The 16,832-nt window shown below is 38.8% G+C and overlaps 1 protein-coding gene across 19 annotated transcripts in view; it reads right to left on the minus strand.

The window, feature by feature from the left end:
- Nucleotides 1-16,832, minus strand: part of WWOX (WW domain containing oxidoreductase) — a 478,837-nt gene that overhangs the window by 362,302 nt on the left and 99,703 nt on the right. For 16 of the 19 annotated variants that reach the window (XM_040075519.1, XM_040075531.1, XM_040075530.2 and 13 more), the window contains exons 7-8: nucleotides 9,264-9,449; nucleotides 5,381-5,645 (exon numbers count right to left, since the gene is read on the minus strand). In XM_040075519.1, coding sequence (XP_039931453.1) covers nucleotides 5,381-5,645; nucleotides 9,264-9,449 — 451 coding nt within the window. The other 3 variants (XM_040075524.2, XM_040075525.2, XM_040075537.2) reach the window with 3 other exon arrangements.

A 16,832-nucleotide genomic window follows, 5' to 3' on the forward strand; every position in this document is an offset into this window, starting at 1 on the left:
CCCAAAGGTAAATGGACAAAAAAACCCCAAAAACTGGACATCCTGTTCAGCCATTTCTATCAGAGTGCAACACCATTCCTTTCACCCAAGCACCTCAACACTCATAATGTAAGAGAAATTTCCTGCCTTATGGTTTCTCAAATACATTCTGAGCAGATCAATGCTGCACATCACCTCAGAGACTCCACAGCACTCCAGGTGCACTTTAGCTCCATAAGTGATGGTGAGCAAAAGAGAAGAAACAACAATAAGAAAGGGCTTTTTCAGTCTGAAAATATAGGGAAATCATCTTTTTTCATTTAAAATTTTAATTTAATTACATGTAATATAAAACATCAAGGACCAAGTATTTCCCTGCCTTGCAGCCCACACACTTTACAAAGCATTCTGAAATTCTGCAAGGATCTGGTTTGGGAGGGTGGAGAGGAAGAAATTCCTTATTTCTTCTACAGAATTAGAGGACAAAAACAGAGCTGCTCCACAAACAGCTATGGGGCTGTGCTGGGCACAGCAAATTCTGTGGCCATTGCTCCCCTTGAACACAATTCTGGTCACTGAGCTCCTGACCTGTTCACTTTGGCACAGGTTTCCAGAGAGACTTTCCATTCCTGCGGTGTAGGTTACAGGGGACAAATTTAATTTGCCCTTATATTTCATGCTACATTTATTTTAGCAGCAAGTTAAAATATGTATCAGTTAAGTGTAAGTTTATTATTAAACTAGCTTATATTACATTTTATTGCTGGATAGGACACACAAAATGATCAACAAATACTTTGGAGGCATCTCTTTGCCATCCTATTACAACAAATCAAAATGTTCTTCCACGTATGCCTTCCTTCACCTTCCTTCAGTCAATTTTAAAGTGGAATTTAAAGGAAGGAAGAACATGCTATCAGGGTTCAATAAAATAATTGTCCCTCCATGGTCCTGGAGGCAAGGCCCACAAACCTGCATGGTAAAAAGGAGAGCTGTGGTTTGGCAACACTTTAACATTTACACTTCAGGCATTAATCCATAAACCAGGAGAACTGCCCATGGGATTTATTCACTCCTTACAACTGCTATTATCCAGTAGGAGGCTTTTCCCTCTCACTCTCCCATCCTCTTTCACTTCCTGCCCAGAACTCAACCTGAGATAAACTGTCATTTTGATCAAACCCAAACTGTGAGCTCTTGTCAAAAAGAGGTATCTCTTGCTTTTCAAGACACCCCAGTGCATTTTCAGGAATGCCTTCAGGAAGGAAATGGAGGCCAAATTCTGTGCTGGAACACGCTCATACCCACCCTGCCCGGGGCTGCTCTCGGGGCTGAACAGGCACAGCTGAGGGCAGAATTTGGCCTGAACTCTGAATCCAGAACTGGAAGCCAACATCAACTCAACACAGCCCACACAAATCTTTGGGCAGCAAAAAATGGAGAGGGAATTCTATCCCCAGCTCCAAGGGCAATTCCAGCTTCTTCAGCATAGGACAGGGGAGAAAGCAAAGGGGTGATGAGGCTGCAGAGCCTCCTTTGGGCTTCTATCAAAAGCAAACAGATGTGAGCATTAGGCTGCAGCCACTCCTGCAGATGCAGATTGATTTCTTGCCATAATAACACTGGAGTTAGATGTGCACAGAAATCATGACATGAAATTTAAATTTAAACACTTCAAAGTTATGGCAAGTTCCAACTACCAGTGAAGCCATTGGAGGTACTGGGGTTTCCTCCTGCCTGTATGAGCACTTCAATACAGGGCTACGGCCTCAAACACCCCTGAGAAAGCATCCCAGCAACAAGAATTCACAGCTTTATATAAAAATTAGACATGCAGAGGACTTCGAGGCCCTTAGAAATATTCCTTATAATTCTCAACAGCAATGTTTTAAATACAAAATCCAGTTCTGTAAAGTTACTACCTTTGGGTGAGGAGAGAGAAATCAAAGAGCACTTCAAACATCAGTCTCTTACATAGTGAAGAATTCAGGGCAGAGTTGTCTTACTACTTCTAACTGGCTTTTAAAGGTGACAAGTTGAGCTTTCATAAATGTAATTTATATCTCAGCAACAGAACCAATGTTTTACTCCCAACCATTAAAAGGGGGTAACACATCTGCTTAAACTCCAACACAATGGCTGGCTTTGCACTGCAACAGGAAATGTAACCCAATATCCTCAGAACTTCCCCAAACCCCAGCCATTTCTTAATGTAAAAGGATTTGAAAATTCAGTTCACTGAAACATCTGTTAAGCTCTTGCTACTCTAACACATGATATTCTTTCTGCTGTGTTACCTGCCAACAAAAATATTTGGGTCTATGTAAGACTATCACAAGCGTGTGATAATGGCACTCTGCTTATAATTTTATATGTCCTTGTACACTGAAAATCACCTGGGGGTGACACCAGATACCACACTCAGTGTAAGCTCAAAACTTGCAATGAATGTATTTTAGTCTTGTGTGTAAATAATGACAAATCAGATGGGTTCTGAATGACTACCATTTAGTTAAAACAAAAAAAACAACTTGGTCCAACTTTTCTCAAGTCAGTTTTTAAAGAGAGGAAAAGAGGTAGAAAGAAAAAAAAAATCCAAAACCCCAGAGCCTTAGATCAACCAGCTAAACATATGCATGGCCTACACAGTTACTTTCAGAACTTCTCTTCCAATTTGTTTTAACAGTGGCCACTTGTTTCAATTGACATTTAATTACAAGCTAAGCATCTCCAACTTACTGGGTAACTATTTTGTGGTAAGTAAAAGAGGCCTTTTGACATTAGTAGGGCTACAGTTACTTCAATAATAAAATGGCAATTTATTTGCAGCTATTGCTTTCTGCAAAATACTTCTAAATTTCTGTGTAGAAATCCTTGTGGATTTTAGATTTCGAAAAGGAGTGGGTGGGAAAGAAAGGAACAGTTTTCAGTTTCCATTGCTATGCTTCAAACTGCTTCCTGGATACCACAATAATACAAAAAGGTCTTAGAATCAGGAATGTGCAGCTGCAGTTTCTCTCTCTGTGTGTGTATGTATATATGGATATAGATATATGCTTGCATCTATGCAGACTCCAGGAGCCCAATAGATCAGGACACAGAAAACAGTTTCAAACTGGCTCCAGGAACTGGCCTCTCCACACACCAAATGCTGCAGCAGCTAAAGCTACAGCCTCAGAGATCAAAACAGGTCCAGGCATTTCTGTGTGGCTCCTTGTTTGGGCTGCCAAACCACCCCTCTCTCCACACAACCTTGTCTCCAAGCTCAGTTCCAGTGATGGGCCCAGCTCAGCTGAAGCCACTTTAAATGCTGCTGCATCATGCTGCATTGTGCAATGCAGATATCCTTGGAAAACTCAAGAACAAGCAGCTCACCACCTTGGGACTGCAGCTGAAAAGCTTTGAGATCACTCCCAACATTCTGACCAAAACACTCATCTAAACTCCAGGGTGAGCTGCCACAGAAATACAGAAAGGAAGCCCAGAAAAAGATCCTCAACAAAGTCTATTGCAGGTTGATAACAGCACAATCCCTAAAAAAAAAAAAAAAAAACAGCAGCAGCAATTTATTTGCTCCCTACAAGCCTTAAAATAGAAACTCTTACACTGATGAAGTTGAGAATTTCAGATCAGCTTGTTTGCATACCCAGGAAGGGGCACTTTTCTAGTTTTACTGGCTATTGAAACATTGGTAGAGGTCAGGGGAACATAATTCATATCAGAATATGAGTTGTAAAACTGATGCTTAACCTCAGCCCATACCCTCCATCATGACATTCAAATAGCCTCAGTGAAATACAAACACAGAGGACTTAACAGAAGTGATTTGGGTTGGACCAGAGTGCGCTGTTATTCAGTGCTGATATCTTTGTCCTATACTTTGTATTCTCTTATATGTAACACTCATTAATAGACACTATTTAAAAATCTATCAATTCCTTTAAGGAACTCAAAACTAACATAAGTGTTTTATTTTGTTCCTTGGAGGATAAGATTCCCTGAGCAACAAACACAAAAGGTTCCCTTTGTGAAAATACGTCAGAGTAAATAAAACTAACAATTCATAAATGTCCACAGACTGGATCCTTTTCACGGGGTTTTGATAACATTCACTTACACATCCTCAGGAGAACTTCAAGAATGTGTTTTACAAACAATCCCTAACACAGCAGAGACAGGGTTTTATAGGTCCTGGTCAAAAAAAAAAAAAAAAAAAAAAGCTGTTGAAAGATATTATGACTTGTCCCAAGGAGCCAGAGCGCTCACGTATCAATCTTGTGGATATAAATAGGCTTTGCAGATGTACAGGCTGCAAAACGCAGGCAGAGGTTGGAGGTGTGAGGGCTCTCCTGACTGACACGTGGTCAAAACTGGAGTGTTTATATTTTTGCTCCATGGGTCTTATTGAAGATTTGTTATTTTTCTTTTATGCACATGTTATCCGATTTGTAAACACCCTGTGTTTTCCACACACATTATCCCAGTAGAAATTATGATTCTGCAGGGGTATGGATCTTTTCATTTCCCTGATTCATAGAAGCAAGCATTCAAGGGAGACTCCTTGTCCCTGCTCCTCTTTTTGGGAACACACTTCTTGTCAGTGAAAAAGGAATGAGAAACAGTCTATAAGGTTAAAGGAAGTCAGATCTCAATGAAGTAAATGCCATTCTCTGCCTAAAAAATATTCTGGACTCCTCATAAATAATTGGCTCAGAGGTTCAAAACATAAGAGTAACACCTCCAAGTGCTGGAGGTGCTGCAAAATTCTTACATAATAAAGACTCATAACCTTGGCTATGGAAGAACTGCATAGTCTTTCATTATGTCATGGTTCCAGTCCAAAATACAATGGAGACAAATGGAAAACACCCATTGTCATCAGCACTTTGTAAGAATGAAGAAAATTGTTGGGTTGTTGCTTTTTTTTAAATATGAATGAAGGTGCTTTTACCACTGAAAGCACTTTCCCTCAGCCATTAATAATGTCTGTAGTATCTTTTCTAACTAGGGCATCTGTTTACATAAAAAATGCAGTCAACATATTCCACTTAAAAGCCAAAGCAATTTTTTTGATGTTTTATGTATCCTGAGCACAGAAATAACTCTAAACTGTCCCACACCTAAGACATAGGATGTGCTTAATCACAGTGAAAATCATGTATTCAAAAAAAGCCATGCACTCCACGTTAGAATGTCCCTTAACAGAAGATTGACCAAGTAAATCTTGAGTAGTTGAAGAATCCTCTTCTAGAGCACTGTCTTGGCATGATTTTTGCCACTAAAATCAGGGTCATGGTTGTAAAAGGCAAGAGGTAGATACATACATCTGGATTTTTACAACTTTTCTCCCCCGATTTGAAAAAAAAGAAGATGCACAAAATAGTTTAAGGCATTCACTTACCATGGATTTGGTGAAAGGTCGAGCCAAGGTAAACAGCAGGGTGTACACCCACCAGTTACGATGAATGGAGGAATAAATCATATTTCCAGGATGGACTGAGTTGGATGTCACCCCATGGGGAGAGAGGCGTCGGTTCAGCTCATTGGAGAACAGGATATTGCAAAGCTTGGAGCGGTTGTAGGCCAACATAGCCCAATACTCCTTCTTAGATGGAGAAAGCAGGCTGAAATCAAGCTTTCCAGAAGAGTCCTTTATTTCTGTAAATCTGAAAGAAAGTAAATATGCCTTAGATATCCCAGAGTTAATTTCGCTCTCATTAAGAACAACATAAAATGTAGACAACAGAGTAGATCCCAGCCAGAACCAACATAAAACAACAGCTTATTTAGCAGTTGAAAGCATCTACTGGAAAATGCCTGAGACCCAAGGAACAGTCCCATATAATATGGCAGTAAAATTATTGGATCATTAGAAATAGCAAACAATAAACAAAAGCAACTCAGAAAACACTTTGATGGTTTAAAGACATTCTATGTAACTTAAAAATCGCTTTATTTTACATTTAAAAAACCCAAACAAACAAATTCTGCCATATATCCATAAAAGCATGATCAGCTTGGAGGAAATAATGTAGGATAAAATAACTCTGTGTTAAAAGCAGAGCAACCCAGCATCTTTTCTTTTCCCCTTCTTCCCATCCCCTGATCACTTCATCCAGTGCTCACACAGAGCACACTTGCATTTAAGTGTTCAAGTAACTATGGATGAGTCTCCCTGCCTCTTAAGCTTTTTTTTAGATTAAAAATTGATGAATATAAAGGGGTTATAACCTTGGTAACTTGCCATCAATAGTCTTATATGTTTAAAAGATAAATGTAAACAAAGCCAAAATGAGTTCTGGCAGAGTATAATGTTTTTAAGTATACCCATGGCATGGCTGAACACAAATCAAAGTAACTAGTTGACGTTTTTTAATTGGGTCTGACAGAGTCATTAAACACCAGCTGTTTGTTATTAAAAAAAAAGGAAAGAAACAAAGTAGTGAATGTTCTAAAGATATTTAGATGAAGAAAAGAAAATTTCCATAAGGACTTCTCCTCCCAGTTCTTACAATTTCATTTATTAATTTACTGGTATATCTTAATATTAGAAAATATAACTACATTTAGTTACAGATCTATGTTTCATTCAGAGGAGCTACTAAAAATAAAAAGGATTTAGCAAGCTCATTTTAATACTCAGTTTTCAGAATCAGCTGGGGAGAACAAGGATAAACATAATTATAGTACACACTAGAAAAATGTTTTAAAATATCTTCACTAATTTTGCATCTCATGCCCAGAAATGAAGAGATCAGCTGGAATTTCTATATTCATTCTGTGAGCAGAATTATAACATGCTCAGAGAAAAGCAGTGCAGTATTTGAACTCAAGAGGAATCCAGGATGTTCTGTGTCTTGCAGAATTAGCCCTTCAAATTCAACAACAAAATTTCTCTTTCATAATTTTCAGTTAGATAAAATGCATTTCTGAAATTAACAGGACTATTCTGGGAGGAATTTCCTATATTCATTCTGCAAGTAATCACTTATGACACCAAAAATAATCTATAAATAGAACTCTTTGTGTGTTCCTGTATAAAGGGAACGCAGTGGCATATTTTGAGTCCAAGTCCTGCAAGTGTGCTTATGTGAGTCAATCTCATTGGATTCAGGGGAATAAGGGCTGTACAATCAAATTAACAATACAGAAATAAAGACAGAAGGAAAGCCAACCTACTTTTTATTCTGATTTTAATATGATGTGCTTAAATTACCCAAAACCTTAATTTAAAAAGAATTCATTTGTGCTGAATCCAGAGAAGCAACTAGAAATGAACGAAGAACCAAAGAGGCAAATAAATATTTTGCCTTGGAGCAGCGCAGGATAGGATTTTCTGCAAACATGGGACTTTATTTCTCCCCTAACAGGGGGTCTTGACTCCAGCAAAAAGATCCAGTCAAGCTTTATGGAAGTAATTAGATACCAACACTTCTGTTTTACGACATGGTTTAAGGCTCAGAGTTCTCAAGTAGGTCAGAAAGAACGACTACCTAATAATACCTAACTAACTCCTTACATAAACTTCTTCCCATTAAACAGGCTGGGAAAGCACAGTTATTTACAACAATCAGTCTAAGCAGTAAGATAAGCTGCAAGACATTATTTGGATTCCCTAGAAAAAGGGAAATTTACTAGTTGTGTTAATTATTTTATTCAAACACAGACATAGGCTTCTCTAAACCTTGGCTGATCTCTCTGACTTAGCAATGAGCACTTTCAAAACGTTTTCAAAAACACAGATAAAGACGTCCAGAGATGCGAGCCCTGGTTACACACAGCACTCCATACAGTGAAAAACAAAGATGTCATTTAAAATACTATCAGAGATACAAACTTACAAGGGGGAACAAGCAGCTGACAATTCAACATAATCTCCCATTAAATAACAGCTCATTTATACGTATCCCATTGTGCCCTCCACATCTGGCAAGTGATTGGAGTTGGCAGATTTATTTCTAGAGCTATCTCGCCTGCCCTGCAGTAGCTGCCCTCACTTCTAACAGGACTCTGCTACTTGCTTTCACAAACCTGGTGTGATTTGCAAAGATAAGGATGTCCAGATTTTGTTACCACCTAATTACTAGACATTTCATGTCTTTTAACAGTGGGGAGGATTATTACTGGCATTTTCTATTGCTTCCTTTCATTTCAGCCATCATAAATTTAAAATGGTAAAAGTAAATCTATCTGCAGTGTGTCATTTATACCATAAGCCCCTGTGTTTGGAAGTGATAAAGGTTTCAGCCCGACCCTTGGCTGGTCTCTCTCTACCAGGTCCCTGGGGTTACATTTTATGGAAACAAGATTAAAAAAAATAAGCTTCATTCTGGGTCACTAAAACATTTCAAAAATATGAAGACAGGGGGGGGGGGGGGGAAGAGAAAAAAAAAAAAGGAACTCACACATCTTCCTTTTAGTTTGCTAGAGCTGCTACATAAAACTAAAAGTGAAATAGAAATCAACTGTAATGTTTAAAGCTGGATGCTATAGGCTTAATGCTGCAGTCCTTGAACTAAATCAGCAAGGAGTAAGTGGTTTGTGCCCAGTAAAATTCAGAACTGGGGCATTAATTTTGCAGGAGGAACTTTACTCAAATCAAAACCATCTTTTCAGTTATTAACACAAAAACACAAGCACATCTGAAATAAGGCAAACCTCACCAACATCCTTTTTTTTTTGCCAACTGTACTTTTCCTGGCAGTAGAAAAGATGAGCATCTAACATTTTAATTAAAAAAATTCACCAAAAGAGGCATAGCCAGATTTGTAATATGTATTAACTACACTGCTTCCCATTTTACAGTTATACAGCTAATGTCTGCATTGAATTCCCTAATTTCTCATTATAAAACAACTGGATTTCATCTAGCAGTTTTTAATTGCATTGTTTCTCCTGCTAAAATATCTGCACATTCTTCTTGCTAAGATGTTGAAGTTGTTGAATGACAAATCAATATAGGTCATGCCATTCAGATTTAATCAATTATTATTCCATCTCCTCACAAAATCAATGAGCAGTCTGAAAGGCAGCGAAAATCTGCATTCACACAAAGAACGATCAAAAAAATATCTACGTACTGTTATAAAACTAGAACATGCTTTATCCAGCAACAGAGCCAAATCCAGAAACATCCACAGGCATTAGTAATGCTTCTATTTTCAAAATGATTATTCAAAGGCAAATGTTTGAGAGCAAGGACCTTCATTTTCAGAAACTTCTGTGGTTGTGCCCAAACTGTTTCATGCTCTAAGGATTAAAGATTCCAGCAAAATCAAACCAACCTGTGGGACTCAGAGGACACCACAACAACCCTGGCAGGAGATGACTGGCGTAAAACATCTTCCAGGAGCTGGACAAGATAGAAATGTCCCAGGTGGTTCACCTGGAAGGTGGACTCCAAGCCATCCTCTGTCAAGGACCAGGGAGCACCAAACACAGCAGCGTTGCAGATCAGGATGTGGAGGGGCCTGAAAAAATGGAAGAAAGACACAGAAATCTCGATTAAATACATGTAATTACACCCCTGTGTGAGTGGTGTGCAGGTGAGAGGGATTTGGCTGACTGGTTTCTGTGGGAAGCAGCTGATTCCAGTTGGTTCTAGCAGCCCCACTGAGGGTCCAGCTGAGCCCCATAGCGACACACTCTTGGAGAAAGGGTGCAGAATAGAATGCAAAATGCTACACAGCAGTATCCCTTCTCTCCCAATTGCCAGTGGGGAAACTGTCTCCATGTGGAGCATTTAGAAAAGAAACTTTTCCTGGGGGAGGAGCAACTCCTACCACTTTCTTGTATGGGCTACATGACACCTGCACAATTGGTAGGGGACAAGGGATTAAGAAATAAAGACACAATGCAAAAGGGCACATGTACACATTTTATACTTCTGCAGCTGATGAAGTATGCTGTTAAAAAATGCAAGAATGAGATGGCAAAATAAAAATATTCTCCAGAAGCTGTAATCTTTGGTGGAAAATCTGTACACAATACATATGAGATCCTTGAGACAGAATCCTTCCTCACTGAACTCAACCCAGTTTAAATAGAAATGCCATGATAAAGGAACTTGAAATGAAAGGGTAAGACTCTACCACTCTAAGCTAGAAAAGAACCTAGGCTGGCACATACCTCTCTCATTCAAAAAACAGGTCCAGAAAACTTCAAATTCCTTGAGGTCTCCAGTGTAATCTCAGGATACTACACCTTGCAGCCTTCCCAACCTCCACAGCAAGATCAAGGACAAACGCCCTTTTCTGTTCTTTCTTGTCTTTTTCCAAACCCTTACGAAACACGGCAAAGTCTCTGGTCCTCGGACCTCAGATGGATCTGCATTTGCTAGATTGCATCATCTCTGAGCAAACCTTGGCACCGACAGTGTGTTCTTGTCCTTGAGTCAGAGCCTGACGCAGCAGACCTCAGCCAGCTCTACCTGAGCTGAGAACCTCAGGTCTGAGAGCCTGCATCTGGCATCCCTCACCCCGGTATATTTAATTAGGAAAAGTCACACAAAATAAAGACAGCCAAAAAATTCCTGCACTAACACTTGTGATGTCCCAGAATAATAAGATCTGTCACATTTGTTCAGCCCATTCCATCCTATTATGTCTTTACTGCAATCCCATGAGACAAAATCAACACTCAACATAAACTCTGATTCTGAAGGTAATAAATGAAGCACAATTAGGGAAAATAACTGCTTGCCCTCTGTCCTTCTCAAGTGCCTCCTCACAGCCCTACACACATAGGACGGCAGGAGACACAGAGTCAGAACCTTTCCTCACATGATTAAAGGACAAGTATACTGCAACTCTGAGCATCTGCAGAAGGAATTCTGGAAAATAATGTGAAACACGAAGCCCCTGGTTGTCAAACAAACCCAAGTAATTATATTCCTTCAGGCAAGTTTGAAAGCATCAGATTTTGATAGCTCAGTTTTCAAAAAAACATTTCAGGGGGAATCAAACACACCTTGGCTGAATACTGAAAGAAATGCATAAGGATGGACATAAAGAGTAGGCTGTATTTTCTTATTAAAATAAATTTCTGCTTCCAACCCATTGGGAAGTTACCAGTGTAGTGTGCTTCAAGAAGAAGTTAACAATCTATTATCTGCTCCTTCACCAACTTGGAAAATTTTATCCAAAAGCTCCAGAAGCAGAGTGAAACATCTGTGCACTTTGAGAGGCTCAGTGTCTGAAGTGCTGGATTTCTGATTTGCCTTTTGGGCAGTGACACTCGAACACAGAATATTTGTGCACATATACTGCACCCACAAAAGAAACTGAAGATAAACAGGGACTGTCCTTACAAAGGCAAAGTTCATTCTGTTCAAACCAAATGGCAAAAAAAAAAAGCAGCTCTTTGATCTTTGCAGCCTCAGACAGCACAGCACAGGCAGGATATTCACTGAGTTTTACAGCATCATATTCTTCAGAACGTAACGGATTTTTTGAGGCACTTTTTATCAAAATTATTTAAACCAGAGTTCATTTTGCCTGTTTTGAGATGCATCTGCTAAGAGGAAAACAAAGCTGCTTGATGCTTGAGAGGGCATGGAACTTCAGATGATTCATCACCTCTTATGAGACTTTATGAAAAGCTCTAGAAAGAATTAATTTACAGATTTGTACGTCTGCTGGGAAAAAAAGGAACAAGTTTCTCCAACACAGATGCAATTTTTGGTATAAGAGCCTCCTGTATGAGAGCTGCACCACCTGAATGCAGCAGGAATACCAAAAATATCATCATTCCCTCCAAAACAAATATGACACTTTTAAAAAGATCCTCATTGTATTTGATTATTGTAATGTGCACTAGGAAGTAACAAATCACAGACAGAAAGAACTCACATATTCCACCTGTCCAAACTTAAAATTATCATTATTTGTAATATTTTATTATAAAAAACTTGTGAAGAAATAGAAAAACAAATACAGAAACATTTTAAACAGTTATCGTAGGGAAAAGTTAGTATGAGATTCCCTTTTAGAATTCCTTTATTTTTAATCAGCACTAGTCTTTTTAAATGCTAAATAAAAAAAGATTTTTTCCTGGATAACTCCACAGAAAAGAAACCTAAAGAGATGTATGAATAGACAGAGATCTTGTGCTTCCTTTCAGCTCAGAAAAAAGCCACCTCTCAGATTTGGATCCACGTCCATTAAGCTCTCGGTGTCTCTCATCAGACTGCTAACAAAGGTCCAATTACCGAAAATTGTCATCTAAGTTTTTGTGACCCGGCCATTTGCACACCAGGAAATGAATGAGATTACCTGGGTAACAGCCACTGTGCAGTTATGAATTTCAGCCACAGATGACAGATTCTAATCTCAATGGTGCACAGCTCTGTGTCACTGAACGTATCATTATGCAGAGACAAAATTTTTAAGATACGTGGCAATTCACGCCACACATCTGGCACTGCAGCTTTGCTTTATGACAGGAGCATTTCCAAGTGATAGCAGAACTATGACCTTGATTTCACAAGTTCATTAAAAACATTGCTGGGATCTGCATGAGGCTTCCTCCTGAGCCCAAGGAAAAAAAAAAAAATCCCCCCTCGGTTTAAAAGTTTGTAATTCTGCATCAAAGGCACAGATAATGCCAACAAAGCATGTCAGCAAGGAAATTTTCCATGGTGTTTACTCCTGGTATTGATATGACCAAGTGCTCCCTCCAACCATGACACCCACCCATCAGATATTTTTGGAAACTCCACTGCTAAGACCCTGCAGATTGTTGTGAAAATTTGCCTCTATGTCTCCTTAAAATGTCTCCAAGCAGTGACTCACATCCCACCAAGGGAGAGAACGGGGGCCACCAGTGCCCTTTAGGTGGGCACTGGGACCTGAACGGCTCTGCTCTGTTACATCAGGTAGTCACTGCTGCTCGAGACTCAGGAACACACTGCTCCAAATGCAAGGTGCACAGCAGCCCCAGAAAACCCTCCCTGCGCTGGTAAAGTGTACCTACAATTTAGTGAAAGTTAAAAAGCATGTAGAATAAGCAGGACAGTCTTAAATGTGAATACCTGAGCTGAAATGCAGCTTATATTCTGTGCACTTCACGAAGCCGCTGATACTTTACTAACCTTTGCACTGGGGAAGGAATTCAGATCTCACATGCTGTGCACAATTCACCATTAGAAGCAACTAAGCAATCCAACTCCTCTGCACCATTTGAAAATACAGTAAGAGAATACATTAGAGAGATACAGAAATTAAATTGTTGCTATAAATCAGTTACTTATGAAATTTAATAATCAATTTGTTAGCACCTGATGTAAAACTGTGATCTGTCAGCAGCCTCCCAAGCTGGCTGTGTGCAGCAGCAGATATTTCCAAGGGAATTAATTACTGATGATTTGCAAAGGTAAGAATAATATTTTTCAACAAATGTAGCCTGTGCACTAGGAGGTTAAACAAACACCACCAAAATGTCAACAGAGTCCTTGGCTTTCGTGTTCTCCCATTTCAAACGTAATGAAATAGTTAACCAGAGAGTATGCAAAGGGAATACTTTCAAATCTTCCCATGAAGCAGAATGTCACACCATCTGGGGCACTTCTCAAGCGATTTGAAAAGTTCACACTGTTTGGAATTACACAGAAATTCAACAGAAAAGGCCTCACCATATTCCCAAAGTCCCATAAGCAACTGTAGACCTCTGTCACGGCCAGTAAAGACAGCAGAGCTGTGACTTCTCTTCCACAAAGAAGCAAAGTCACAGCCCACCAAACTTTTCCACCCCATAACTCTGAACACCCAGGTTGCTTTCTCTGAAAGTTAGAAAGTTGTACTTCTCTCCATGAGGGAATGCCTAGATTCACAAAGGGAATATCCAACAGGCAAGCAAAGCTTATGGCTCTCCAGAAAATGGGTGAATTAAACAACCATCTCCAGAAACCCCCCTCAGTTTTTCAAGCTGTACTGACAAGAAACTGAACAACAAAAAAATCACTAAGTCCAGGTTCAGACAGCAAGAGGAAAACTCAGGAACATGTATAATCTAATACTGACACAAAAATATTTCACTGTTTACTTCTTCAATGTAGAAGAAAAACAAAAACAAAAACAACAATAACAAAAAAACACTGCTTAATGAATTTTGGAAACCAATGTTTAATGTCTAACTTCTCTTTTTCTAAAAATATTGGCTAAAAGGTCGGCAGCAATACCCTTATTGCCAACTGCCTGCTGACAGAAATGTGGAACCTTGTCAGACAGGCTTCATTTTAAGGCAAGCCTCTAACACAGGACTTAGAGTCCTGATGGATGAGCTCCTGCTAGAAGCAAGAAAAATTCTCTGCAATTCATCCTACTGGATTTCTTTGCAGGGTTTGACACTCTTGATCAGCAAATACTTTTGCCCCACTTCGAAGAGATTAATGGGAGTGGACTGAAACTGTTCTGATTCTTCCTTCGTAACACATACACGGGAATTACTGCGAGCAGCTGCTCCTGTGCCTTCCTAATACATCATCTGCATCCTGCCATACAGGTCAGCCATCCCTCAATCATGATTCATTACCTCTCTAGAATCTTCAGTGCACAATTTCATAAATGTTTGGAGAAGGAACAGAGGTCTCAACTGATTTGGAACTAAACAGAAAACATCCATTAGTCATGGTTTTCCCTTTATTGTTTTTTCTTACATATACGGTGAGGGGACAGCTACTAAAATAACCCCACATCAACCTGCACCTTCAGAAATTAATAAGAGACAGCAGCAATGAATATATCCAGAATCTGGTAATTTTCATTCAGCAGCCCATCTAAGGACTTGCTGCCTCAAAGTGGTGCATCTTTTTCAAACTCTGGCAGCAAATCATTATTCACACACATTCACATGCAGTCACAAACAAGCTAAAGCCAGACCTAAAGAAATCTTCATTTCTGTAATAACCATGGAATTATTTGTTTCTGCACGTACTCTAAATATACAAATTTTGTCTGCACACAAGGGCTTGTTAGAAAAAGAAAGCTACAACTCACCAAAAAAAAAGGTTAATTACTACTTTTATTACATATTTGTAATATGAATTTGTATTCATTTTTCAATTTTCAACTGAAAACAGGCTAAATCCTTGGAAAATGTTTTTGGGATCACGATTGATCATTCAAAGAGTAAAAGACCTCATGAGTTTTGAGCATTTCACTTGCCAATGACTCTTCACTGTTTTGCTCAGAGATTATAGAGCTGTAACAGAATTCAGAAAGCTCCTCCAGCAGCTGTGTGCTGCCATTCAGACCTGAAAGATTCTATGCAGTGGTGGAAATTAATGTACTTTGACATCCTCTGGGATTTTGGGGATCAGCTAATAAAGAAATACAACCTTTTCAGTCTATTACACAAATTTTTGGATTCTAAGATCCGTGGCCAGTCTCAGGCCAGCAGTGAGGCTTCCCCTACCCAAGTGCCAGAAGACTCTGCCTTCTGTGTTTTAATTATCTCCCCTAGAAAGCATTTAACTAAATAGACTAAATATATTTTAATGTATATGTAATTAAATACTCTGGCCTCATAATTCAGAATTTTTAGAAGGCAACATCAATTAAATGCACAGACCTTCTCAAAACTCATTAAGCCATAGTGCTCAAAAATCCTTGGTATATTTGTGACAGAATATGTTTTAATCAGTTATTAGTCACATTAATCATACATATTTTACTTATTTAGATGCTCAAAACAGCTTTCACAGCTGGTGCATCTTGTGGAATTTTTTTAAGAAGACTGAGCCCCAAGCCACCTCAGACTCACCCTAGATTTAGGCACAGACATGGCCAAAAATGGGCACCAGAGCAACCAGGGTGCTGAGCAGAAAGTCCCTGGAGGGTTTTCAAGGTTTCTTTGTTAGGGTGGAGTGAAGTGAGTGCGAAGTGTCCAAAGACAAGTGGCAGGTTTGGAAACTTTAGACAGCACAGTTATAGTCATAAAGCCATGTAACAAACACCAAACAAAATCTTTTTGTTAGTAACATGTAAAAACACTTCATCATTTTCATAGATGTAACTGTATGTAAAGTTATGGTGAAGTAATATGGACTTTACTTTAAAATATATATATATATATATATATATATATATATATATTCTGAGGCAAAAGGTATTTCCATGATAGAGCAGATGACAGGAAAGGTGATCTGATGAAAACATCTGCCTCCAGGAAAAGGGTGAAGGGCTAAAGCTTCTGAGATTTTTAATTTATTATTTCTAAAATACTGGAAATAGTTTTTGGATCCACACGACTTGACACATGCTACCGCAAAGGAGTAATTGTGTATGAGAGCTTAAGAACAGAAGAAAGAAGAAAAAGAAAAACTATTTATGCAGAAAACCAATCCCTAGGCTTTAATAAGGCACAGCATCACCACAAAGAGAAAAAAAAAGTTTTACCCTAATATTATTATGTACGTTTCAAATGTAGTCAGCCTTTGATCTTATTTAAATTTAAGATATGTGCTGCAACAGTAACTTCTGAACTATGCATGTGTCTTAATTCAATGTGGGTATTTTTTTGATATCCCAAAATGCACAATGTTGTCCAGAAGTTTGTGCCTCGGTGTCACTGCCAGGATGCCAACTGTACTCTAAGCTGAGAAGACAAATGTAAAATCTCCACTGTCACTAGTTTTAATTCACAAAAAATAATTCTATCAATGGCAAAGAGTTAACAGACTGATGTAAAATATGTTCAGGTTTGGAAAGACAATAAGCAGTGGCAACAATCATCTCTGATGGAGATGCAGAACCATTAAACATATTGGCAGAATGGCATCACTGATAATTCATCTGAATCATAGATTCACTTTTTCCAGATCTTTTAACTAATATTTGTAACAACTTGCTAAGCAG

This window comes from Hirundo rustica, chromosome 11 (genome assembly GCF_015227805.2).
Source record: "Hirundo rustica isolate bHirRus1 chromosome 11, bHirRus1.pri.v3, whole genome shotgun sequence".
Taxonomy (NCBI): domain Eukaryota; kingdom Metazoa; phylum Chordata; class Aves; order Passeriformes; family Hirundinidae; genus Hirundo; species Hirundo rustica.